Source organism: Callorhinus ursinus, unplaced genomic scaffold (assembly GCF_003265705.2).
Source record: "Callorhinus ursinus isolate GAN/ISIS: 27379988/994484 unplaced genomic scaffold, GSC_fseal_2.0 scaffold10, whole genome shotgun sequence".
NCBI lineage: Eukaryota > Metazoa > Chordata > Mammalia > Carnivora > Otariidae > Callorhinus > Callorhinus ursinus.
Genome location: NW_027397072.1, coordinates 28,658,391 through 28,685,994, shown reverse-complemented (window position 1 = coordinate 28,685,994; position 27,604 = coordinate 28,658,391). Strand labels below are relative to the sequence as shown.

The following is a 27,604-nucleotide window of genomic DNA, read 5'->3' as shown; positions in this document are numbered from 1 at the left end:
GCTGTCAAGCCCATCATGCTGGTCTTAATGAAGGGTTTTCAAAGAAAGTGGTCCTTGCTACCTGCACTGGCACTGGCAGGGCATGGACTGAAATGAACCCTGTCATATTTTATTGTTTTTTTGTAGGTGCCATAGGTGCTCAATGAGAATGCAAGTTATTTTTTTTAAGACTTTATTTATTCATTTGTCAGAGAGAGAGAGAGAGGCAGTCAGAGGGAGAAGCAGGCTCCCCGTGGAGCGAGGAGCCTGACGCGGGGCTGGATCATGACCTTAGCCGAAGGCAGATGTTTAACCGACTGAGCCACTCAGGTATCCCTAGAATGCAAGTTATATAAAGGCAGAGGTCTTAAATATCTATTCAGGGTACCTAGCATATGATTGAACACAGAGTTATAAAAAGAGAAAAAGACTCATAGCTGAAATGAATTGAAACATGGCTCCTAAGACTATTAACAACAAACAAGAATAAAGGGATTTATTCATTTGATATTGTAGAGTCACTACCTTAGAGTAGTTAAATCTACAGATAGATTAAAGAAATGTACAGAACTATAAGGATTGAAAGTAGTGACGATCCGCCTTCATGAAAAATGACAGCAGAATTCTCCTGACATGCGGCATGTGATAAAAGCACTTGTTATCATTCTTTCACTTTTTACTTGAATAATCGATGTCACCTGAAAACAAGCCTTGACCATATACTTAATCTTTTTTTTTTCCTTATTAATACAGTATTTATTTGTCTTTACTCTGTCAAATCCTGAGCCAACCACTTTTCCCAGACTGCCTGGGGAGGCATAGGAAAAGGAACATACAGGGCAGTTGAGACACTGCAGAAAGACCTATGGTGGGTGGAAATGGCTCCTTCACACGGGGAAGAGAATGAGAAGGGCCACCATCAGGCAAAAGAGACCCTACCCCTGAGAGGGCAGAGCCCAGAATGGCATAGAAGAGCTATTGCTTCAGAAAAGGGTTCCTGGCATAACCAATGATGAGGTTCCCAAACATAGTCCCAGTTCCAGCCCCAGAGCCAGCCCCCCCTCCCGTGGCAGCCCCGGCCCCAATGAACTTGGCTGCTGTGTCTGCGTCCCTGGAAATGGTGCTGCTTCGGAAGATGCAGCTGGGAATAAGTGAGGTCAGGGACTTGGGGCTGCCAAGCTGCTGAGGCTCTCATCTGTCGGTGTCTCTGGTGGTTTTAGTACCACTGCAGACAGTGTTTAACTCAACAGCACAGAGGTGCTCCTGACCAAGAAAGGGGTGGAGATGAACCTTGCACAGGCATACATTTTTAGGGGATGAGGGGCTGTGGCTGGAGACCTGCTCCTAGTGCAGAGAAAACAGAGTTATACTCAATCTTTTTCAGGCTGACCCAGCTCTGAAGTTATAACAGCAGAAACTGAACATTTGCCTGGAAAGAAAGGAATTAATATTTAGCAGTCTGAGATACCAACACTGTTTTGATGGAGTTTTCTTTAATAACATAGTATATGAGACTCAAGATAGTATAAAATACTGAGAAATGGCAGAAATCTAGACAATTTTTTTTTAATGTAACAAGACCGTGTTTAATGAATACCGAAAGTGGAGGTGAAGGCGAGGGCTGTGGGAGCTCAGAGGAAGGAGGGCAGCAAGGGCTGCCCCCCGTGTAGGGGAGGATACACCTTCTCAGAACCTCTCTCCTTGCTAAAGACTCACACTAACCCACTGTCCCCCTCAGACCCTCTCAGAGGAGATTCTTTGGATTTTACTTGGATAAATATAAAATAAGTAAAATTCTAACAGTGAACAGATTATGAGTATTCCCTTTACTTTTCTTATTACCTATCTATATACCAAGCTGAATAAAAGAAATAGTTAATGAGACATGCAAAAGAAGACTGATGAAAGAAATGCAAACAACTTATAAATACACATAATTGTGATCATAGGCTTCTACTTCCTACCTCTACTTTTCTTCTTTTTCACCTGTGTCTTGCTCTACTTAAGTTTAGCCTCTTAAACCCAGCTTCAATCCTTTCTAGAATGTGGCATAATATAAATGTAAAATACGAAAACCACATATAATCAAAGACCACCCTATTGAAAAATACACTGTTATATGTGTTGGTGTTTCTCAAGTTTAATTTAACTCACAGAGCTTCTTTACATCTATTGACATCCATTTGTAGTGCCTTTATTAATGCAAGTGCATATGCAGATCAGTGCACTTACGATAAGTGCATAGCTCAATGAATTTTTTATAAAATAAACATTTCTGTAACAGTACCAACATCAAGAAAAAAGAAATTACCAGCACCCTGATAAGCTCTCCTGTTCTGCCTTTCTGTTTCTGCCCCAACAAAGTTACCCACTGTGCTGACTCTTATCACCATAGTGCAAGATAGTGTTTTTTGTTTTTCGGGTTTTTTTGTAGAGTATAAAAATGGAATCATATCGTAGTTTTCTGTGGCTTCTTTTGCCCAAATTTATGTTTATATAATTATATTTACATCATTCATATATAAACATAAATTTATAAATTCCTTGAATAAATGACCGTTTAGATCATTTGCCAATTTTTTTAATTGGGTTATTTGCCCTTTTGTTGTTGAAGTGTAACAGTTCTTTATATTTTCTAGATACAAGTCCCTTATCACCCAATATGTGGGCCGTCTGTTAGCTTTCCTTTTTTTTAATTCCAGTATAATTAACATACAATTTTATGTTAGTTTCAGGTATACAATATAGTGATTCAACCATTCTATGCTTTACTCAGTGCTCATCACAATAAGTGTAACTCTTAATTCCCATCACCTGTTTCACCCATCCCCCACCCACCTCCCATCTGGTAACCACCAGTTTGTGTCTTTTAACTTTCTTGATGGTGTCCTTTGTAAACAAATTTTTTTAATTTTTATGCTCACTTTATATATTTTTAAGTCATTTTTTTCTTTTGTTACTCAAGCTTTAGTATCTTATCTAAGGATTCTTTGCTAAATCCAAGGTTATAAAGATTTATCCTTATGATTTCTTCTTCTAAGAGTTTTATAGTTTTAGTTTTTACATTTAGGTCTTTTATCCATTTTGAGTTAATTTTTGCATATGATATGAGATAAATGTCCAATTTCATTCCTTTGCATGTGGCTATCTGGTTATCTCAGTAGCATTTACTAAAAATACTATTCTTGGGAGCACCTGGGTGGCTCGGTGAGTTAAGCTTCTGACTCTTGATTTTGGCTCAGGTCATGATCTCAGGGTCCTAGGATCAAGCTCTGCTTCCCACTCTGCACTCAATAGAGTGTCTGCCTCTCTGTGTCTCTCTCCCTTACCCTCCTCTGCTCATGCACACTGTCTCTCTATATATAAAATGAATAAATAAATCTTTTTTAAAAAGAAAGAAAATACTATTCCTGTTAATGGTTTTGTCACTATTGTCAAAAATCTTTTGACCATAGATATATGGATTTATATACAGACTCTCAATTTTATTCCATTGAGCTATATGTCTATTCTTGAGCAAGTACTGCAATGTCTTCATTACGGTTGCTTTAAAGTAAGTTTTGAAATCAGGAAGTTCGATTCATCCTACTTTGTTCTTTTTCAGGATTGTTTGGCTATTCTGGGTCCTTTGTATTCTATACAAATTTTAGAATCATCTATTAATTCATATAAAAAAGTCAGCTGAAATTCTGATAGAGATCTCAGTGATTCTGTAGATCAGTTTGCAGAGTTTTTCCACTTAACAATGTTAAGCCTTTTAACCCATGAACATAGCATGTTTTTCCCATTTATTTAGATCTTTCTTAATTTATTTAGCAACATTTTGTAGTTTCCAGAGTATAGGCTCTGCATTTGTTTTGTTAAATTTATACCTGAGTATTTCATTCTTTTTAATGCTATCATAAATGGTATTGTTTTCTAAATTTAATTTTTAAATGATTTAATGCAAGTATATAAAGTGCAACTGGTTTTTTTAAAAGATGTTATTTATTTATTTATTTGAGAGAGCGAGAGAATGAGATCACAAGCAAGGGGGAAGGGTAGAGGGAGAAGCAGACTCTCCCCTGAACAGGGAGCCCAGTACGAGACTCGATCCCAGGACCCTGGGATCATGACCTGAGCTGAAGGCCGACACTTAACAGACAGCCACCCAGGTGCCCACAATTGGTTTTTGTATAATGATCTTATATCCTGAAACTTTGCCAAAATCATTTATTAGTGTTAACAGTTATTTGTTGGATTCCTTTCTATATATAAAATCAAGTCATCTGGAAATAGAGATTTTTTTATTTCTAACTTTCCAATCTGGAGAACTTTTATTTATTTTTCTTGCCTAGTTGCCCTGGCTAGAATCTCATGTGCAATGTTGAATAGAAATGGCAAGACTGCAAACTCTTGTCTTGTTCCTAATCTTAGTCTTTCACCATTAAGTATAATGTTAACTGTGGAATTTTAGTAGGTACCCTTTATAAGGTTGGAGAAGTACCTTGTATTCTTTGTTAAATTTTTAGTGTGTTTTATCATGAAAGAATTTTGGATTTTATCAAATGTTTCTTCTTTGTCTGTTGAGATGATCACGTGAGATTTTTTTTTCTGTAAGCATGATGTATAACATCAGTTGATTTTTGGATATTAAAATAACCTTGCATTGGGGCACCTGGGTGGCTCAGTCAGTTAAGCATCTGCCTTCAGCTCAGGTCATGATCCCAGGGTCCTGGGATCGAGCCCTGCATGGGGCTATGCACTCAGCAGGGAGTTTGCTTTGCCGCTCGCCCCCCCCCCCCCGCCAAGTCATGCTCTCTCTCGAATAAACAAATAAAATCTTAAAAAAAAAATAACATTGCATTCCTGGCATATGTACCACTTGGTCATGGTGTAGAATTATTTTTGTGTGTTTCTGGATTTGGTTTGCTAGTATTTTCTTGAGGATTTGTATCTCCATAAAAGATAGTAGTAAATAATTTTGTTATTATGATATCCTTGTCTAGTTTTGATACCAAGGTGATATTAACACCATAAAAATAAGTTGGGAAGTATTCCTCCCCTTATCTATTTTGGAAGAGTTTGTGAAGAACCAGTATTAATTGATAATTAATAGAGAATCATTTACAAGATAGAGGTTAGGAAATACTGTTTTTGATAAGCTAATTTCTAGACAGGATAATATACCAACAATCTTCTTTTTTTTTAATCTTGAGACTCCTTTTGATTTTCTTAAACAGTTTTAGAAAAGTGGTTTTGCAGACAGTAGCCAGAATTAATTTTTTGTTTTCAGTTGCACTTTCCAGATGCCTAGTGAGATGGAATGTTGAAGTATGCTAGAAACAATTCGCTCAACACTGATTGGGACTTAATAACCAGGTTAATTACATACTTTGATAGGTTTTAGTTGTTGCTGTTATTTGGTGGTTGTTTCTCTGTTTTGGGGTTTTTGGTTTTGCTTTTTTAAGGGTATAAGGCAAGGTTACAATGAACTGGTTGACAGTATCTTCCAGAAAAAAGATATGTAGGAACACAGTACTAAAAGGCTTGGGTTTATTATGCAGTACAGGGAGGAAAATGCACACTATGCAGAAACAACATTAAGAGGATATTAGAAAGAACTTCTTACAAGATTTGGGCTGTGAGTAGGTGTTTTAGGAGAGGGTTCAAACAAGCGAGGCTTTGCTCTAGGATGGTCACTGGATGCTCTCAGGAACTGTGGATAGTTCTATGAGTAAAAACAAATCTTACTGGGAAGGGAGAAGACTAAAGAGTAAAGCTAAAACTGGGATAGGTGGATGTTTGATATTTTAGGGTTTGCACAGTGATGTTTTTCTCTTAGTCCACATCATGAATTGTTCTTGTTTTTGTCTTACTTCATTCTAGTTACAGAGTAACCTTGTCTGAAACTGATATTCTGTAAAATGATTTACGTCCAGCAGGAGATCATAGTGACCTTGCTGTAGGTTACTTCAGCTCCTAACAACATCAAGGCCTAGCTGTCACTGTCAAGCAAGTCCTAAATTTTTAGGGGTTAATTTTCCTTTTTTCACTGATGAACTATATAATAAATAGTGCATTTGTCATAAAGTCTTATGGGTCATTAAAATAAAATGAAAGGACCATGGTGATGTAATTAAATTTGCAACATTACGTTTGTACATTAAAACAAAGCAACTCTTCTATGCTACTGTTTCTTTTCCTTGTAGTTCTCCACAATAAAAAGATATATAAAGCACTGTGTGATCTAGCAGGGAAGGCTGGAGGAAAAATATATAGTAAGATTGTGACTAGATCTCATGTTTGAACAATCAATATAATCCAAAATGTGGTCTAATGATTATAGCCCCTCATGAAAAACAATTTGTCACTGAAAAGCAATAGCTTTCTAATAATGTGACAAATATTATTTCTAAATCTCAAAGTCAGCAATAAAGTTTGAGGTCCCCTTTTTATATTCTAATCTTTTACTAGGTTCTACACTATCAATTTACTAAGTTTCATCTTAACCTTGGAGATTTAAAGGACACTCTTTGGAGTAAATTAGCTGTTTGTCCTTTAGAACAGCGAATTCAACTTAAATACAGACTCATGGGAAGATCTGCTTTTAAAACAGAGCCAGTGTATTATAATTTGCATATTCCTTTATTTCTTTTTTATAGAAATGTGCTTATTTTTATTCATATTATATTATGAAAGTAACCTGGCATCAGCATTACTGATGAATTTGTATCACTGGTGAAAAACACATATATAAGCCAATGTAAGTTTAAGTTCAGATTCACTTCAGAAAGGAATTCTATGTGCAAGTTTTAGATTGATGTGTGTAATGAAGCAGATACATGTTTTTGAAATGATGCCAGAATAGCCTGGGCATTTTTTTCCCCTGGTTAAAGTTTCATTAGATAACACATATTTTTGCACACCAGATAATTCTAAAAGACTACTTAGTAGTACTGGTTTACATTGTCAAAATAATTCTAAAAATACAAAAAATTAATTTAAAAATTCACTGATATTTTTTAAAAAAGTATAAGTACGTGCATTTGAGCCCGTTACTGAGCCAGTAGCCCATTGTATGTATAATTACATTTTATAATATTAATTCTTTTAGGGCAAATACCACTGCTTTACTCTTACTTATGTAAGGTTGACTTAGCTATTCAAAAACTATTCCTCTATATAAGTTGCAGATAAAGTTTGTTAAGTTTATAAGTTTCAAATTGGAAATGTCATCGGAGGACAATGAGTCACTCAGGATAATTGACTCATTTCTAATAGTAAACTTTTTCTTCTAAAAACAGATAATGTCTCTTGAAAAATTAAGATCTTTTATATTCTTAATTATTTCTTTAGATTTTTTTTCCCCACATTATACTCAAAGTAAATTACTATATAAACCAAAGTTTTCATTGTTAGTGTGGTGGTGTCCTATTTTAAATTTTCTAGTTGGTGCCAAGAACTGTGAAAGGTCTAAGATTTTTACCCAATTTGCAAGCTAACAAATTAGCCTATCACATTTTTTTTTAAATTTTATTTATTTATTTGAGAGAGAGAGAGAGCAAGAGAGAGTGGGGTGAAGGGTAGAGAGAGAAGCAGACTCCCCACTGAGCAGGGAGCCCAATGAGATGTGGGCGGGACTCCATCCTGGGACTCCAGGATCATGGCCTGAGCCGAAGGAAGACGCTTAACCAGCTGAACCACCCAGGTGCCCCCTATCACACTTGCATGGTTGCTGGCAGGAGAAACATGACTCTTGGTTCAGAGACAAAGAGTAATTTATTACTCACAGCAATGATGGTAGCCAAAATAGTTTTTTGCACTGGCTCTCTGAGCTCCAGTTACCATGGGGAAATGAGAAGATGTCCAGAGGATGACTATACATACAGTGGGGGCTGGTACAAGGGAGGAACTCTGAAGAAAGAGAACCCACACCTTTCATAATGGAAGATAAATAATTCTGTCCTGTTCTAAATACAAACATCCCTTTTTTTTAAGATTTTATTTATTTATTTGAGAGAGAGAGAGAGACAGATTGGGGGGGGAGAGGGTCAGAGGAGAGGCAGGCTCCCCGCTGAGCCGGGAGCCCGATGCGGGACTCGATGCCAGGACTCCGGGATCATGACCTGAGCCGAAGGCAGTTGCTTAATCAACTGAGCCACCCAGGCGCCCCGTAAATACAAACGTCCTTTAAAAGATAGCCTGGAACAAAGGCAGTCAGTGCCTTTGTCCACAAGACATATGAGAGAGCCATAAAGAATTGCCTGTCTTTATTTGGTTATTTCTGGTGTACACAAATGTTACCGCCTCTCATAGGCTAATTGTGTATCCAGGCAACTTACAAGACTCTTATTTTTTCTATAATTTGTACCCTGATTCTGTTGTTTGCTTTCCCTTAGGTGGATGATTAAACATCTGCATATAATGACAACTGTATATTTTCTTTTATAACGCTTCCAACTCCTAATTTTCTTTCCTTCTTTTAACATGAGGCAGAACTTCCAGTGGTATGTGACATATGGCTTTGTTCCTGATCTTAAAAAAAATCTACCTATATCTAAAATTTCTCTGCCAAGTAAAATGTTTGCTATTGGTTTTCATGTACAATTTTTATCAAGTTAAGGAAGTTTTCATTTATTGATTTTTTTTAATTAAAAGAGATAACCAAAAGATCATTTCTTTTAATAGGCTGAATATTATTGATAGATTTTTCTGATACTGAACCATCATTATGTTCATACACAATCATGTAATTAAATAAAACGGTAGAATTCAGTAAGCTTATGCCTTACTTTAAGATATATATTGCTAAGTGAAACAGGGATGCACTTATTTTGTCATTACCTTTATGATAATCAAGAGTACACTAGCTTTGGGGCGCCTGGGTGGCTCAGATGGTCAAGCGTCTGCCTTCGGCTCAGGTCATGATCCCAGGGTCCTGGGATCGAGCCCCGCATCGGGCTCCCTGCTTGGTGGGGAGTCTGCTTCTCCCTCTCCCTCTACTGTTCCCCCTGCTTGTGCTCTCTCACTCTCTCTGTCAAATAAATAAATAAAATCTTAAAAAAAAAAAAAGAGTACACTAGCTTCATAAAATGAACTGGCCATCTTTACCTCTTATTCTATTTTGTGAAACAACTTGTATAACACAGGAATTTAGTATTATTTGAAAGTTTGTATAAATGCACTTCAAAATTTTCAGTCCTGGCTTTTTTGTTTTGTTTATGTCTAAAGGGGAAATCTTTGCTACTCTTTTAATATTGTTTAAAATTTATTAAGTTTTGGAACGGGACATTTTGACACTATATATTTTTCTAGAATTTATACATTTTTCAAGTTTTTAAATTTGTTAGTGCAGTTGGGAACTTACGTATGTAGTAGGAATAGGACAAATTATTTACTAGAATGGGTTAAATAAGCTACTTCAAGGAGAAAAATGGAAGTGGATGCCTACTTAACAGTACGTTCAAAAGTGTCTAAATGGAGGTGGGTGGGGGGATGGGGTAACTCGGTGATGGACACTTAGGAGGGCACGTGATGTGATGAGCACTGGGTGTTATACACAACTAATGAATCATTGAACATTATATCAAAAACTAGTGATGTACTATACATTGGCTAATTGAATTTAAACACACACACACACACAAAGTGGCTAAATAGATTAATGATCTAAATGTGAAAGATAAACTATAAGATAGTAGAAGAAAACAAAATTGGATATTTTTATGATCTATAGGCAGAAGAGTACTTTAAGAACAAAATTTCAAAGTCAGAAATCATAGGACAAAAAATTGATGAATGTCATTACATCAAAAGTAAAGATAGCTCTTCAATGAAGGACACAGTGGGAGAAGGTGTGTAAAGGAAAGAGAGATTTATATATTAAAAAAGAAGACATGAAATCCTGCCACTGACAACAACGTGGTTGGAGCTAGAGCATATTATGCTAAATGAAGTAAGTCAGAGAAAGATAAATACCATATGATCTCACTTATATGTGGAATTTAAGAAAGAAAACGAATGAACATATGGGAAGGGGGGGGAAGGAGAGAGGGAAACAAACCATACAAGACTATTAAGGATAGAGAACAAACTGAGGGTTAATGGAGGGGGGTAGTGTGGGGATTGACTAGATGGGTGATCAGTATCACAGAGGGCACTTGTAATGAGCACTGGGTTGTATGTCAAGTGATGAATCAGTGAATTCTCCTCCGGAAACCAATATTGCACTCTATGTTAACTAACTAAAATTTAAATTAAAAAAAAAGATAACTAAAGGATACTTAATAAAAAAATAATAAAAAAGAAGACATGTATGTTAACATAAAGAGAAGCTTCCCAAAACCCACAGCAAATATAATGTTTACTGGAAAATGTTAGAAGCATTCTCTTTTTTAAGTGAGAGTTGAGCAATGCTGCCTGGGAGTTTTGTTTGGGATTATAGGCACACACATTGAAACTAAAATCCTAGTCTTCATGGGGCTTTTGTCAGTTTGGGTCTTTTGATAATGGATCTTGTCTCTTGAATCTGTACCTAATGGGGAGATGTTGGTCAAAGGGTACAAACTTTCAGTTATAAAATGAATAAGTTCTGGGAATCCAATGTACAGCACGGTGATTATAGTTAATACTACACTGTATACTTGAAATTTGCTAAGAGAGTAGATCTTAAATGAAAAAAGCTAACTGTAAGAGGTGATGAATGTGTTGATTAACTTGATTGTGGCAGTCATGACAAAATATATATAAAAAATTGAACCATAACATTGTACACCTTTAAAAAATCATCACATTGAACAACCTAAATATAATTTTTATTTGTCCCTTATACCTCAATAAAACTAAGGGGAAAAATGAAAAAAATGTATTTTTTAAAAAGTTGTATCTAGCAAGATTCAGGGAAATTTTTTTTCAAAGATTAACCATTATTTTAATAAACGGGTATACAAAGAAATAATTAAATAAACACACATGATGGAACAATGGGTAAAGAATCCACTGACTAATTAAATCGAGTATTGAGTACCTATTGACTTAAAGCAGTATTCTGTTACAGAATCTATTGTAATTTAGGTTTTTTTTTTTCCTTGAACATTCATTCTGCCTTTTCTGACCATAGCCTGATTTAGTGTCACCATATGATTCTGAGTAAGAAGTTAATTTTCAGAAGAGTTATAAATCAAGGAAACAATTTTTTAAATAAATTAGTTTAAATTCCATAAGATTCAGTAAGTCAGAAAATGTTAATGGATCTTTTTTTGTTAAATAGAGCTCTGCTATACATTGGGTCATCGAGTAACAAAACCTGTTCTAAAGTGGTTTTTATGAGTAATAAACATTCAGATTCTTCTGTCTGAGACCATATCTTATCATCTAGAAAGAGGGATAACACTTTGTTCTTTTAAATAAGCTTTAAATAATATTGCCTGATGAGTAATGAACAGAGGAGATAAAACAATTATATTTTTATCTTTTTTACCATGAATTAACTTTATCTTGTTAATTTTGACTTTTAGGCATAGAAGACTAGAAAATGAAACCAAAGTTTAAAAAAAATAAGATAAATGAGTCACCAAAAATTAGATTTCATTGACTCATGTGGTTTATCACCTTCAGTATGTTTGTAACAAGCTAAGGAAAAACTGTTCTATTAGGGAAAAATTTTTGTTTTGGGTATTGTTTGTTTCTATTTATTTTGAAACTCAAAAAGCAACACTGATTGTATTGGCTGAATTAATTGAATAATTGCTACCAAGTGAAGTTCATGTTATCTATGATTAGAAAGAAAGACTGTACTGATTTTTTTCTAATCCAATAGATTCCTATTTTAATAACCTGATATTTTAAGAGAGGCACATTGGAGATATTTAAAATCTATACTGAATTGTGTAGAGACCTCAAGGCTAATTAGTGATAAATCCCAGTATCTTAAAACAAGTGAACAGCTTTAATTTCGTGTTTCCAATGTACATGCTAGTTTTTTGGGTTCTTTTGTTTTTGTTGGGTTTTTTGTTTGTTTGTTTGTTTACTTGGTACAGAGCTCATTTGCCTATATTTTAGTGAAAACTTTCTGGTATATTTCACACATATGTATTTCTTTATAGTTTATTGAAATGGTTGACTATGATCTCTCCTACTATGGTTACAAAAGAATGGGAAAAGTGAGATGAACAGAGATTATATGAAGACAAACAAAAAGCTTCAATACATCACGTTGTCAGTTAAAGATCAATTGTAAAATGAGATCCAGAGAAACAGAGTGCAGAGAATCAATACCAGAAAGTCATTATATCAGTATTTAAGAACTGGATGGATGCCTTATAGGATCTGTAATTTAATATACAGCAGAAAAATTTGAATGATTAAGGACTCAGATATCACTCTCTTGACTCAACAAAGGACTTTAACAAAAAAGGTCAAGTTGAGGTGCCAAAGAAATGGATAGTACTTTCCTGGCAGTCCAAAGTACACTAGTTTACCATACGTACGGATATGGAAAAGTCTAATTTGGAGGAGCGGGTATAAAAATAAGACAATATATGAGACATGACAAGCCACACAAAGGCCATTTGCTCACCTCCCCCATTGTTCTAGCATCTTATCCTTCCTCCCTCGCATCCATATTATTCCTATGAGAGGTATCACACTTTTATATAACCGGGTTACTTTAGCCAAAATTGATGGACCCAATGGAGGGCATCTGATCCAACATTTCTCTTAGAATAATAATTCTTTTCTCTAGGATTTGTGGACTCAGAATTTTAAAAGATTCAAGGCAGTCTCTTAGGTAACTGAAGCTAGAAAGATAGAAGATCTGTTAAGTCCAAAGCCCTTAGAGTCCATGTGGGGAAGGTAGGTAGGTATGTATTGACAGTAAAAGGAATAATGCCAACATGCATAGTGGAAAAGACTTTACTCCCCAGGAGCAGTTCTCTTGGCCAAGGATGCTTATCTAAACTTCTGCTTCCAGAGAATAGAAGCCACACCATTCCTCTACTGGTATCCAAAATTATCAGTGAAAGGAAGTTTTTTATTTCCAGTAAACCAGCAGGGTTGCCTCTGAATGTATTTCTAGTTTAGTATAAGTAAAAACTCTATCTCTTGCTTTCACCTCCACCAAAGGCCTGTGAACCAATTCAGGATTATCTAATGTAAGAATAAGTGTAGAAGGTCTCAGGTGGTCCTTTTTTTTTTCTTTAAAGCAATATTGCTATCATTGAAATTAGAGTCAGCAGGGAGCTAGTGTTGATATGGGGTTAAAAGCATCATCCCATACTGGGTAATCAAAGGGTATTAGGTCAAGTTATGGTCTTGCAGTGTTTTTGCTGGCTGAAAGTACTGTAGGTGAAAGAAACACAGGACAGCTTACTTACAAATTGCACTTTATATAATACGTAAAGAAAATCCTTACAAGGAGACTTTAGAGTTGCCTGTCTTTTCCTAATTTAGTACACAAAGGCACTTAGAGGCCATATTGACAATTGAAAAGATGGACTAGGAAGGAATCCAGTGCTTGATTGTAGTTTCATATTAAATTTTATTAAATCTAGTGAGTATTTCAGTTAAATTAGTATGAAAATATTATAAAGAATGGGCAGTTTAGATGACTTTCTGTGGATGGAAATCTGGGGGGAATAAAACAAACAATGTCCTGATAGGAAGAAAAACAACTTCTTATCAGGCAATTTCACCACCCTATATGTTACTGTGTTTAGCATTTCCTTCTTAAAATCCTACAGTCTTTGAGGAAGAAAGTCAGGAAAATGAAACAAAGTTATTGCCTGGCATATAATTTCTTCCTCTCTTAATGTAGGTTTTCATAATTAATATAGATCAGAACTGTTACAAATCAATTTAACCTGTAAAAATGCTCACCTAAAACTGTTATAGTTACCTAGTTATGAAAAATATTTCCAATGGATATCTAAATAATTGACTCAACTTTGTGCATGAAGAAAATAATACTCAAACGGTATGAAATCTTGGCAGACTTAATGTTTAAAGTAGTAATAGCTCTGTATGTACCAAAAAGAAAACCAAAATCTTGTGCAGTTGAATATTTTTAATAGAGACAATCAGAACTACCGTCGATGGAGGGAAGTTTACCATGTGTTAGGTGCTTTCCCTAGTTCATTTCCTATGCATTTGCTAATTCCCACAAACTAAAAAAAAGTACTATTATTACCATTTTACAGAATAGGAAAGAAAATATGAAGTTAGAAAAAGAAAAAACACTTGCTATACAAATCACCTTTTCAATAAGCATTCTTTGAGTACTTGTTTTATACACACTATGTGGTGGGTGCTATGGATTAAATAACAAAATTAGTAACTGTCCTTTCTATTAAAGATTATGCCCCCAAAATTGCACAGCATGTATCGCTGGCAAGAATTGAACCTGGCTGTGACTTGACGTCCTTTGTCTTTGTGCAATGTTACACCATCTCCTTCCCACTTTCTCCTCTCCCCATCCCACCAAAAAAATTAAAACACAAAGTATTAAGTGAAATAATTGAAATCAGACCTAATTCTAAAGGAAGTTACCCCATTTTGCTACACCAGTATGTGGGATTCGTTGGTTTTAAGAGAGTAAAAGGTCAGCACTAAGGCCAATGGACCAAAAATCTTCTATCAGATTACACAAGCGGTGTGCATTGAGCCCTCTGATAGATGGGAACAAATAGAAGGCATTAGATCATTTGCTCTCTGAGCACTTGCCAAAATATCTTTCTTCTAAGTTCTTAACCTGGTGTTTGCAATTCAAAAGGCGTCATGATCTTGTAGACCTTTTCCAATTACAGATTTCATTTTTAGTCCCTGAATTTTATATATGTATGTGTGTGTGTGTGTGTGTGTGTGTGTGTGTGTGTGTGTGTAAAACCTACCTTTTTATTTCCTGACCAATTCTCTTCCATATCCAAACTCCCTGTAAGGTGCCCTGTCATCTAAAATGCTATATTCTTTCTGAAGTAAATTTTCTTTGAGGTCTCTTGGTAATTTTCTTCCCTAGCCCAGATCCCATTTATTAAAAGTGTTCCAACAGTGGAAAAGCTTTTCTGAGAGATTCTGAAGAGGATAATTTTCATATAGATAAAATGGCTAAAGGAGAGAAAAATAGAGCCCTAGTTCAGTTGCCTCTTCTATTAGGTTGGCATGATCTTCTTAGTTGTAATCTATAACTGCTTGCGAAGCTGTTAGAAACCCAAACACCATGAAATGAAAACTAAAATTTGCAGAATTTTGTGACTTAAACTGTGCTCTGCATCTAAAACATCTTCAGAGTGGGTTATATACCATGAGTGTCTAAGCAAAGGTAATTTTAAAAAATGCACTACCTTTCATTTATTGAAAGCTTAGTATGTGTCTGATAGTGTTCTATTTCGTATATTAATTTAACCTTTGAAAAATCCTAGGAGATCTTATTATTGTCCCTGTTTTATTTTGTTTTTTTATTATCCCTATTTTAAAGTAAGGAAATGAGGTGAAAGGGAAGGCGATAACTCGCCAGATTCTCATAATTAGAATGTCATTCAATTAATATTTAGTCTACATAAATATTCATCATGTGATAATTCTCAAAAAAAAGATAACGTGGTAATTTCTGTGACCCAGTATAAGACCATAAAAAGCTAAAGACTGTTGAGGTCATTCCTAGATGCCCATCTGCTTTCACTATTTTGGCTGAAATAACTGCCAACCTCTGATATGTTAGCCCACCAAGCTATCTGGTTTGCCAGTTTAGAAAATGCACTAATTTTAATTAAACCTATTTCAGCCACTTATTTCTTAATTTATTCAGTCTATAAATATGATTTATTCTATAAGTTTAGTATTTAGAAAACATTGCCTTGAATTATTAAATTAAATTTAATACTACTTAATCTGTCCCCTGCATTTTATGACTTTTAATTAACTGCCCATTATTTTTTAAAATTTTATTTCATCAAAAATAAAATCTTTCCTTTTGAACATATAAAATCAGCCCAGTGCCTGTTACCTCTGCATACAAGTACTTTTCATTTATAACCTTAGTAACCTAAATGGATCTGGATCACTTAATAAATTCCATTTTTAAATTTAATCATGCTTTTAGAAAATACCCTAACATATAGGAATTTCTAGTAAATTTAAATTTTCTTTAAATTTAGAAAGTGTTGTGACAGCCCTCTTCAAAATGCTACCCTTGTATAGAGATAAGATTCTTATCCCTGGCTTTTCTCTTTTAGAGACTGTAGTTTTTAAAATAATGTGCAAGTTTACACTGGTGATTGCCTTAGTCAAAAGGTACATTATTGACACGGTGTATTTTTCAGGGGAGCCATTCGATTCATTTTTGGTTTAAAATAAATTAAAGGAAATCTAAAATGACCATGCCAATAGATTCTATTTTTTAAATAGCTGCATTGTGATTTGGGACAGTGCTCTGTGCTGATAGTGAAAAGTTCCATCCCTTTCTCTCTCTACCCACATGCCAACCCCCCCACACACATACATAAACACACATGTGTACAAACACATACAAATGCAACTTATATATATATATATGTGTGTGGGTGGGTATATATATACACACACACACACATATATATATATATATATTCAGTGGTAGCTCTTTCCCACTTTATTTATGCATGTGTGTATATATGTAAACAAAACTAAATTATTATTTTTAAATGGTTTTATTTATTTAGAGAGAGTGTGTGAGTGGGGGGGAGGGGCAGAGGGAGAGTAAGAGAGAGAATCTCCAGCAGACTCTGTGCAGAGCCCCATGTGGGTCTCAAGCCCACAACCCTGCGATCACATGACCTGAGCTGAAATCAAGAGTCAAGTGCTTAACCTACTAAGTCACCCAGGCACCTAGAAAGCTAAATTTCATAGAGCCATAAATACACATTATATGGTATTCAATAGGTTAAAGAATGTTAAATCTTAAATATCATAAACCATATCCAATCATATATTTAAAAGCAGATAATGTCCAATGGCCTCACCTCCTCCCTTTCTCCTGCTCTACAGAGCCTTTGGTGATAGTCTTACACTTCCTCTGAAGCCCTTGTTTGTAAAGCCACATTTCAACTCTGCAAGCACATGGAAAGAGAGAAAACCTAGAGCCTGCAAAACTGCAGTGATTATTATTTTATAATGTTGGCTTCCCTGAGCCTGTCTCCAACAACCATAATTAAGGCAATACAACCGTTAGCTTCTCTCGGGAGTAAAAAGAAGGATCTAATTGAAACCTGTAAAGCAGTTTCACAAGTGAAATGGAAAGAATATTGGCATTTATCTCCCAGCCCCAGTTTTACAGTCACAGATTATTAATGTTTCATAAAAATGTTGCAAACCTTCATGCTAATATCACTACAACTGATGAATTTAGGTCAAATAATGACAGTTGAATCTTTAATTGGTAATGTTTACTAGAATTTCTTTTCTGGAATAAGAAGATATGGATTCTGAAAATGATTCTATAATTAGTAATAGTCATTTTATGATTCTGAAGAACTTCTAGACCAGCATATATAAACTTAACACAAAAAAATAGTCCATATTCTAATAAGTAACAAGTTGATTTCTATAAAGATGGTACTGACAGCCTAGATAAGGTAAGCTAACCCATTCTTCTCCCAAACTTGACTGTATTTGACATCGCTCTGTGAACACTAAGTAATGCAGGTAGGAGTCTCAGTTTTAATTATGAAAAATAGTACCTGTTTTTTTTCAACTGCCCTCCTCCAGTCTTCCTCCTCCTCCCCCCATTCCTTCTTCTCCTCCTCTTTCTACCGCTGCTACAAAATAGGAAACCTGAATTCTGAGCTCTACGTGTAGTATCTTTTTCAAGAATCTTTACCTGTTATTGAGGGGTTTTTTGCACAGATTTAAATCGCTCACCCCCAGTAGGTGCTATCATCAAAGAAACTATATTCAGTTATTGTGGGATTCATTTGCTGAGGAAGTATTTGCTGAGCATCTACTAGATGCTCAACAGTATATGCTCAATGATCAGGCTTCAGTGTATAGACAGACCTTTCTCTTCATGGAGCTTATCTTCATAATCGTTCAGTTTATTGTCTAATATCCACATGACTTCTTCATTGATTATGGGTTATGTTGGAGTGTATTTCCAAATTTTCAAATACATGGGAATTTTCTAGTCATTTTTTGTTATTGATTTCTAGCTTAATTTTATTGTGGTAGGAAGATCTACCTTCTCTGATTCTAATGTTTTGAAGACTGATGAGATTTCCTCAAATATGGTCAGATTTGTTAAATAACCCATGTGCACTTGAATGTTTATGTAATTGTATTGAGCAGTGTTTTATGTATTTCCATTAGGTCAATTTTATTAATATTGTTTTCCAAATTTTCTATATTTTTTATTTTTATTTTTTTCTACTTGTTTAATCAGTTGTGAGAGAGGCATATCAACTCTCCTACCCCAATTATTGTCCATTTCTTCCTGTGATTCTATTTTTGTTTCTTTGAGACTCTGCTATTAGGTCTGTACAAATTTAGAATTATAACCCCCTAGGGAAATTAACCTTTTATTATTTTTAAACATCTTTCCTTATTAATACTAATGTCTTTTGAATAAAGTCTACTTAACTTGACATAAATGTATGGATGGAACTAAACCAGATTTCTTTTGGTTAGTGGTACATATTGACTTTTTGTGTTATGTAACTTTTCTGTATCTTTCTATTTTAAGTGTATCTCTTATATGCATAATATAGTAAGATTTCATTTAAATTTAAATCCCTCTTTAATTGATTAGCTCATTTGCATTTGGCAACTACCATTGTATTGGGTTTAAATCTACCATTTTATAACTTACTGAACTACATTATTTTTTCTTTCTTTTCTTTTATGTTGATTAAGTTTCATTACCCCATTTTTTTCCTGTCTTTGCTTGACAGTTACTCATTTTCTTTATTGTTATTATATGGTTAGCCTAGAAATTACATTATAAACTTTGACTTATCGAGTTCTTATATAAATTTATATTTTAATTGGTGATTATGATGTGATTTAAAAAACATTTCACATCCTAATATGTTTTTTTTGTTTGTTTGTTTTTTAAAGATTTTATTTATTTGACAGAGAGAGACACAGCGAGAGAGGGAACACAAGCAGGGGGAGTGGAAGAAGGAGAAGCAGGCTTCCCGCAGAGCAGGGAGCCCGACCCAGGGCTCCATCCCAGGACCCTGGGAGTATGACCTGAGCCAAAGGCAGACACTTAACGACTGAGCCACCCAGGCGCCCCTAGTTTTTTACTTATATATAGGCATTTTAATATGTTTTAGCTACATTTAGTGTAAAATCTTTGAGTGTTAGGAATGGACTATTTAGTTTAAGCACAAAGTATCTTTATGTGAGAATAAAATAACAGTATACAAATTATTGTGAAAGCCAGGATTAGATCTACTTTTTTGTCACAGAGCAAGATACTGTGAGCTGTCATATATCCAAACCATGACCTTAATTTTCATTTTTCATATGAATGTTCAGTATCCTGTCAACAGTTCGAAGGTAAACAAGACACAATTCCAGGATATTTAAAATTAAATAAAATAATTATAACTTTAAAGATTGTAATAGAAAATATTCTTATCTGGTCATAAAGAATAATTTTTAGAAAGTTCTTGATTGAAGAAGAAAAAAAAAAAACTTTGTTAAGAATTTGGTTATTAACCCATAGCTTTCCACTAGACTGATAATAGGAAAGTCCCAGAAATATTATCATATATTCTAGTGTACAGTTGAGGGTATAGTTTTTAATTTTCCCTAAAGAATTATCTTAATATGACATTATTTGTGGAGAAAGGCAGAGGATAGTGTAGCAGATGCTACCATTGCTCAGTCAGTGTCCTCCCTACCTCATCATTTTGGTGGATTACTGCATACTTTCAATGCCTATTGTCTGAATCTCTTTGCCTCAAGGTGAGTCTCTGTGGAAGCTTAAATTGTTGCACCACAGCCTGCTGTCACAGTAGAAGTAATGGCTCATCAAAACAGCTCTCTACCAAAAATTGATCTGAGTTGGTATATAAATACCCCAACTCCCTCACCCATTAGGGACAATGACTTTGAGATTTCCTCGTGTAGTTTAAGTTCCAGTTGCCCATGATGATTGTTTGGTAGTGTATCCTTCATTGGCTCATTCCCCTCCCTATCTCAGTGTCCACTTCATTACTTGTATTTCCTGAAATATCTCACAAATAAACTACTGACACTTGCATCATTTTCTAGGCATCAGCTTCTGGGGGAGCCCAAATTAAGACAATTGGTACTAGAAGTTTCTGTGAGTCAGTCTAGCTACAACTTAGTTGGATCATCTTTAGTTTCCCACACAGCTGCTATCAAAGTGTGAACCAGGGCTTCAATCTCATCTGAAGACTAACTGAAGAAGCAAATTCTTCCAAGCTCATGTAGTTCTGGGCAGCGTTCAGATCCTGTAAGCTGCTGGACCATGGTTTCCTGCCTTGTACAATAAAAACAACAACACACATACAACACAAAAACTTAAAAACATGTGATCAGAAGGCTGATGTCAGCAACCACAGCACAAAATAATAACCATATACCAATTTCAAGGGAGCCTATTCCAGAAGAGACTGCATCCCCTTGAGGAATACTCCATAACACAAAGCAACTATACATAATACCAAATTTCATAATCTTTCCTCAAAGGGACCTAAAGAAATTTGCCAGGGCCCATTTTTATAATTTGAAGCCTGTTACAGAGTCTGGACTTACAATATACTAGGGAATCCACAATGTCATCACAGACCCCTAGTTAGGATGCATGATAGATGGAATACTGGCCTTGGCCTTTAGTCATCTCATTGTGGACCCAATGATTCTACAGAGCCCTCACCTCTGACATTTCTCAGTCCATTAATGCATAATCGGGATGCATATACTTGGTTGACAGGGCTCCTAAACTTGCAACCTAACCTGTGAAGGACTGCAATAATGGTAAGAAATTTTGAGTAAAAGCCTCTGAAACTGCTCGCTTCCAAGCAGGTTAGCAAATTAAAAGCAATGCTGTGTCCCAGGTAGAAAAGCAGAATGGCAATGGCAGAGCCTAAAGCCTAAAGGATATAATGGTGGTGGTTTTTATTTTCACCCTACTTAATTGACAGGTCCACATGCCTCCTCACTCAAAAAAAAAAAAAAAAAAAAAAGATGGAGCATGGCAATGATAGCATACACTTAACCAGGTGTTATTTCCAATTGCAGCTTCTGTACCAGATGTGTGACTTCACTAGAATAATCCCTACAGCCTTGAGCATTTGATCTACAGTTATTGATCTGGCAAATGAGCTTTTTATCTCCAATACTAATCAGGAAAGAGGATTAGAAGCAGTTTACATTCAGCTGGGATAGATGGTACTCTACACACATAGTCTTGCCCCAAAACAACATTAACTCTACTGACGTTAATCAAATATCATCAGAAGGAGTCCAGGTCATTTAACCATTATACAGAATATAGAGCTGGCTCTCGATATTAATATCATATTAAAGAGTTTACAATGATAAGTTTTCTAAAGTAATTAAGAAAAGGGCATGTTATCCAGGGACACAGATCCACAAAGATGAAGGTCTATGTTTACTTATTGGGCAAGACCATCGAACAGGCTGGCTGAGAGTGAACGGAATCTAGAATCATAGTTGGAAGGGAGAGGGAGTGTGTTAGTTTTCCTACTTCTCCTTCCATTGTATTTTTTTTTTTCAGCGAAACCATGACTGGCCACCACATGAAAAACAGTGATAATATTGAGATATTGAGTGAATTTAGCATGGGACATAGGAGGATCTGTCCAAGGCAAGTAAATTGTTACAGACATTTTCGGTGCTCCACCCATGTCCTTTCAAGCCTTATCATTTAAGTGCATACTAATTGATTTTCACCTGCAATCATTATCTCTTTGCCTAAAGGTTTATCTGGAACCTTCTGTTGCCACTGTTCAGGGCAGGCCGAAAAGTGACAGAAAAATAACCCTTCTCGGATCAATCCTGTACCATTGACTCCAAGAGCTGATTTAAAAATACCCCAGCTCCCATGGTCCTAAAAGGAAACCTCTTTGAGCCCTATAATCTGCAATGGTTCCCAGACTTCTAGTTGTCTACAATGGCAACTTGTTTGATTAAATCTTTGTCTCAAGGTGTGCCCCTCGGAAAATATAAATTATAAGGCTTTGAGATCAAACTGACTGGGGTTCTAAATTTCACTTGGAAACATCTCTTTGTAATATCTTTCCCTTCTTTTTTCTTCTTCCCATTTGTCCCCTCCTTTATTTTGCAAACAAAATTTATGTTAGAACATAATTTATTTTTACAACTTAATATTGCTAAATTCTTAACATTAGCTAGCAAAATTTTATAGTAATATTCATTTTACAGAATATTTATCAGTGATAATTTGATAAGGTACCTAGTTTTATATCTGGCATATACTAGACTCTCTTTTAAAGAGTTTGCTTTTATTTAATAATGATTATCTTGCTTTAATAAATGGAAGCTTAAATAAAGGTATTTTATACTTATTACCTGAGTAATAGATATAATTAACATTAATTGTGTAATTTTACATGATAATTCACACAGCACATGCTAAGAGTATTAGCGTTGGTGTTAAAATATATTCACTAAAAGATATGTATTTGAATGTTCACAGCAGTGTTATTTATAATAGCACCAAACTAAAACTACTCAAATTGTCATCAGGACTAGAGTGGTTAAATAAATTGCAGAATAGTCATCTTCAATAAAAAAGAAAGAAAAATTTTTTTTCCAAAAAAAAGAATAGTCATCTAATGGAATACTATGCAGCAATAAAAATGAACAATCTATAACTATTAGCAACCATATGGATTATTCCCACAAACATAAGATTGAAACCTCATATAAAATGGAGTCAGGAAACCAGATGGAGGAGCTCTCATGCCCTACTGCTCATTGTTAGTTGCAGACCCCAACAGCAAAAGACATAGTTTGCATTCCCAATAGGAGAAGCCTACTTTACTACTCCAAGGAGGCAGGAAGAATTTCTCCGAGCCTAGCAACAAGCTCAGCCAATAAGAAAAATACCACAATTCAGCCAATAAGAAACCATCACCACCCTGAAATCACACTTTCCTCCAAATGGACTTTCATTCAAAGCAGCCCCTCCCAACTTACTTCTTTTCTCTGTAAAGAAACAGTATTCTCCTTTAATATCCAGACCTGCCCATGGTTTCCCATAGCTTGTATGTCTCAAATTGCAATCACTTTGCTCTTTCTGAATATATTCATCTTGCTGGTAAAATAACTGTCCATTTTACTCTATAGGTCAACAGTGTTGACTGAAAGAAGCCAGTCACACACACAAAAATACATACTATCTTTTTTGTTCCAAATAATCTGTGCTGTCAGTAGTCAGAATAGTAATTACTTTGGGAGGCAGGCAGAGATAGGAAGAGGGCATAATGAGAGCTTTTGGTGAGTTGACAATATTCTGCTTTTTGTTTTTTGGGGGTTTTTCTTTGTTGTGGTTATTGGTTTTACAGGGGTGTTCAGTTTGTGAAAATTTAGTGAACTTTATACTTATGATATGTGTACTTGTGTGTGTGTGTGCACATACTGGTAAGTTAAGAAAACCTAGAGTTAAAATCGAAGACACTGTTCTAAAGGTTATCTGGCACAACTAGGTTTTACAAACAGTAGAGTTCATTATTTAAATACATCAAAATATTTCCTTTGACATTCATCATGATTTCAAATGCAGTACATTATTACTGCCAGGTAATTGATCACCATCTCTTGGGTAGTTTTGTGGTATTTGAAACTCCAACATCCATACAATATGCATCAGAGTACTTTTTTTACTCAGTTAAAATTCATGACAGACTTGACAGATTCTGATTCAAAACATTAAATGTATCCTTCAAATTAATTTCTTGATATTACTTTGAAATGCTTTAAAATTGGCTTTCAACTTTTTAATTTCATTACATAAATCATAACAGACAGACAATATTTCCTGGATACTTACAATCTCATTATATTCTCTTTTCCCCTCTTTCTTCTTTTGACTCTTATAGTTCAGGAAAAATTTTCTTATCATTATACCTTAACATCAGATGATAAACTTTATAATATTTAATATTCTGCCTTGATAGAGATTTGAATGGCTGTAACAATGGGAGAAAGGTGACAGTGGTAGACAAGGAAAGATGCCTTTCTCCACATTAATAGTTAAAGTCATGTAAACTTGGTTTCCCAAAGTTTAATTTATGTTTACCAAGAACATAAAATATATTTATATTTAATCAAAAATCCATCTTGATTAATTGATTTGCTCATTCAACATTTATAAAGAAACTATTACAACCAAGTAATTTGATACTACTCTGAAAAAGAGCTCATTGTCTGGTGGTATATATAGCACAAATGTCTCAACCATGTCTCAACTTTCTTACTAGAAGTGCTAACTAGAGTTTTGAAGAGTTTCTAGGCAAGTACTGTTAAGCCTTTCAAGGTTAGTAAGTGAGTTATTTTATCAGAATTTATTTAGATATTGTAGCCAAATTAGTGATTACGGTCATTTTCTACTGTCATTCATTTATTCATTCATTCATTCATTTTTAGCCCCAGGTTTTCTTTTCCACCCAAGGTCAGCTCCTAAAGCATTTTGCTTCCACCTGCAGAAGGCCACAGTCAAATTTATACTGCTTGCTTCACCTGATAAGGTTGCCAACACAAGATCCAAAATTTATTTCCTCCATTAGTTTAACAAAGACTTGATCTCTGAAATTTTAAGTGGCATGCCAGGCTCTGAACAAAGATCAAGGAGAAGCAAGCACGAAAACACTTTCCAAACAAAATGATGAGTTAAAACTGAGCTATGTGCAAAAGGTCTTGAAGAGATAAATAGGTGATGAATGGCAGAGTAGAGCGGAGGGTGGTGTTGGGGAAAGATATCTGGGAAATTTTCACTGCAGTGATAAACTCCTTGGAACTGGGATTCCTCCCTAAGTGATAGTGACCTCTCTGAGAATAGCCAATGTAATATAGAGATGCATAAGGTGAGTTTTATATGCCACTTGACCCTTTATGCCCAAAGCAATGCACTTTGCTTTACGTCAGAGGCTACCTATAATCCTTTATATCCCATTGCATCAATTTATCACCCTGGGAACCCAGCCACCATGTTTTTAGGAAACACAGACCACATAGAGAGGCCAGTGATAGATAATCTGGTCAACAATTTCAGCCAATGTCTCAGCTAACAGCTACTACCACCCATGAGATAAGTGAGTGAGCAAGTCTTCAGATGGTTTCAGAGCCCAAATTTCCAGCTGCTCCAGCTGACTGACACCTAGTAGAACAAGAATGAGGTATCTGTATTGAGCCCCTACCCAAACTACAGACTGGTGAGTGTAATAAATATTTTGGGTGTTTGTTTTTGTTTTTTAAATCTGGCTATAGTAACTAGAATGATCAATATGACTGTGTGAGACAAAGTAACTCTGAAATGAAACTCTGAAATCTCTCTGATAGACCTTGTAGATTAATAAAGCAATATAAGAGAAGCACATGAATTTCTATAGTACAAGACAGAATACTATTTTTAAAATGTGTAACCATAAAGACACAATGGTCATGAGGGTTGTTAGCCTGAGAAAGGAAATGTACTAATTTTGGAGTCAGGAAATTCATGAAAGAGGTGGCATTTGAGATCTCTTTTGTACCATTTATTTCCAGGAAAATCTATGTTTTTTCATTCATACACAAAATTTGTACTCTCATGGTAATTTAAATTTTCTGGCACTGTAGCAGAAGTCTGACAAATGTAGTTACAAAAATTTTTCCCCATTCTCTGTACTCTGTTCATATATGCAGACTAAAAGTTGTGGCATGAGAGTCCCTCCATATGGGTTCTGTGATAAAATCTGGAGAGTATATGCAAAGAGATTAATAAGGTGCACTGCTTCACATCTTTACTCAGGAGACATTTGGCCTTAGCAGACGCTTGGGGCACCTGGAAGTGCATATGCCATTGAACTGGGGTCATATTAGAATGATAAGCTGCCCAATTATGTGTTTATTACAAATACCAAGATAACTTGAATAACATTGCAAGTATAACTTGAGAATTTAACCCATATGTATGAAATATCCCTGTTAGAGCGATTTGTGAGCTGAGTAGTTAAGGAAGGGTAGAAGCCAAAGTTGCTCACAATTAGAAATACAGATGTTTTCATCTCATTTCAATCTTCCGGTTAAGTTCTTTTCAACTGCTGGTGAATGTCCCACTGTGAACGTCTGACTACCAACCCAGAGTCATTATTAGGAGTAAACTCATATCGCTAAGATGTTTTACTTCACACCTAGAATTTTCCAAGTCATGAAGTGGCTTCCAGGCTAGCTGGGCACAAACTGTAGGAATTTCAGAATCTAGGTATTTCTCAGAAACATCACAAACCTAAACCTGAGATCTATACAGACTGCGTAATGCTTTTTTTTTTAATGAATACATACCTTATTAAAATGTGTAATGCTTTTTTTAGGCAAAATTTATCTTATAGAATTTTTGCATGACTGACATTCATCAGATAATTGTTCATTTTTCAATACTGGATAAAAACAAAATTGAAATATCTAAAAAATCTTAAGTACTCTAATATTCAGATATAGCTAAGGTATATGACTCTTAAGTTTCTTATTTAATGTGTTTGTCCCCACCCACCCATTCTACTAGCAAAATACTAAGAAATCCACTGACCCAATTTGTACTATCATAATTTGGCTTCAGCACTTAAAAAAGCTAAGCCACACTAAAAACATATTAGTTTCTCCTTCATTATGGAAGCTAAAACTGATGAATTAGCCCACAGAGTCTCATTCACTATAGATTTGCCTAAAGTCCCATATCGATTAACAGCTGTATAAACATATAAACAATTCTCCCCTCTGGATGGTGAATTGCTACAAGGAGGGTTGTGATATTTCATCAAGAGCTAAGAGCATACATGTGAATATTTGCGATTAAAATAAAGTTATAATGCCCAGTGGTTTTCAACTGAAGCAGTTTGTCTTCCCCCAGGATTACATTTTGCAGTATGTAGAGACAACTGAGGTTGTCCCAGCTCAGTGGCATCTAGTAGGTAGAGGCCAAGAATCCTGCTAAATATCCTACAATGTAAGAACAGTCCCCTCCCCCCACAACAAAGAATTATCTCTCCAAAATATCAATGCCAAGGTTGAAAAACTGTTATATACCTCTTGTTAAAAAAATTTGTTTTTAATTTAGATTGTAAACATTCAGATAATATATTCTCCTCATACTTTTAATTTTTAGATGATGTTTTTATTTAAGAAAATTTAGAATATCAATGAGTTTGAATAATGTTTTTTAAAACAAAACCCATTGATCCACTGGAGTTCAAAAAGGCACTTGAAAAAAGTAGCTGTTTAGGTGAATAGAGATGAGTGCTATCTAGGAAAGATGAATTTCTAGGCATAAAACTAACTGGAAGGGTATTGGGAAGATTAATCTGATAGGCTTATAAATTGGTTTGAGCTTAACTCCTCTTGGGTGTCTGGGAGAACTCACCCCAAAAAAGGCGGAATAAAGGTGATGGTTTTAGCAGCTTTG

General features: G+C 35.1%; 1 protein-coding gene and 1 pseudogene across 1 annotated transcript in view; both read right to left on the bottom strand.

The window, feature by feature from the left end:
* Nucleotides 1-866: 866 nt before the first annotated feature.
* On the bottom strand, nt 867-1,174 carry LOC141373492 (uncharacterized; annotated as a pseudogene).
* Nucleotides 1,175-20,318: 19,144 nt separating this feature from the next.
* LOC112821282 (olfactory receptor 5G9-like) overlaps nt 20,319-27,604 on the bottom strand; it is a 39,070-nt gene continuing 31,784 nt past the window's right edge. Inside the window, 2 exon segments of the mRNA XM_025868636.2 lie at nt 20,319-20,440; nt 21,877-22,033. Of these exon segments, the coding sequence (XP_025724421.2) occupies nt 20,319-20,440; nt 21,877-22,033 (279 nt within the window).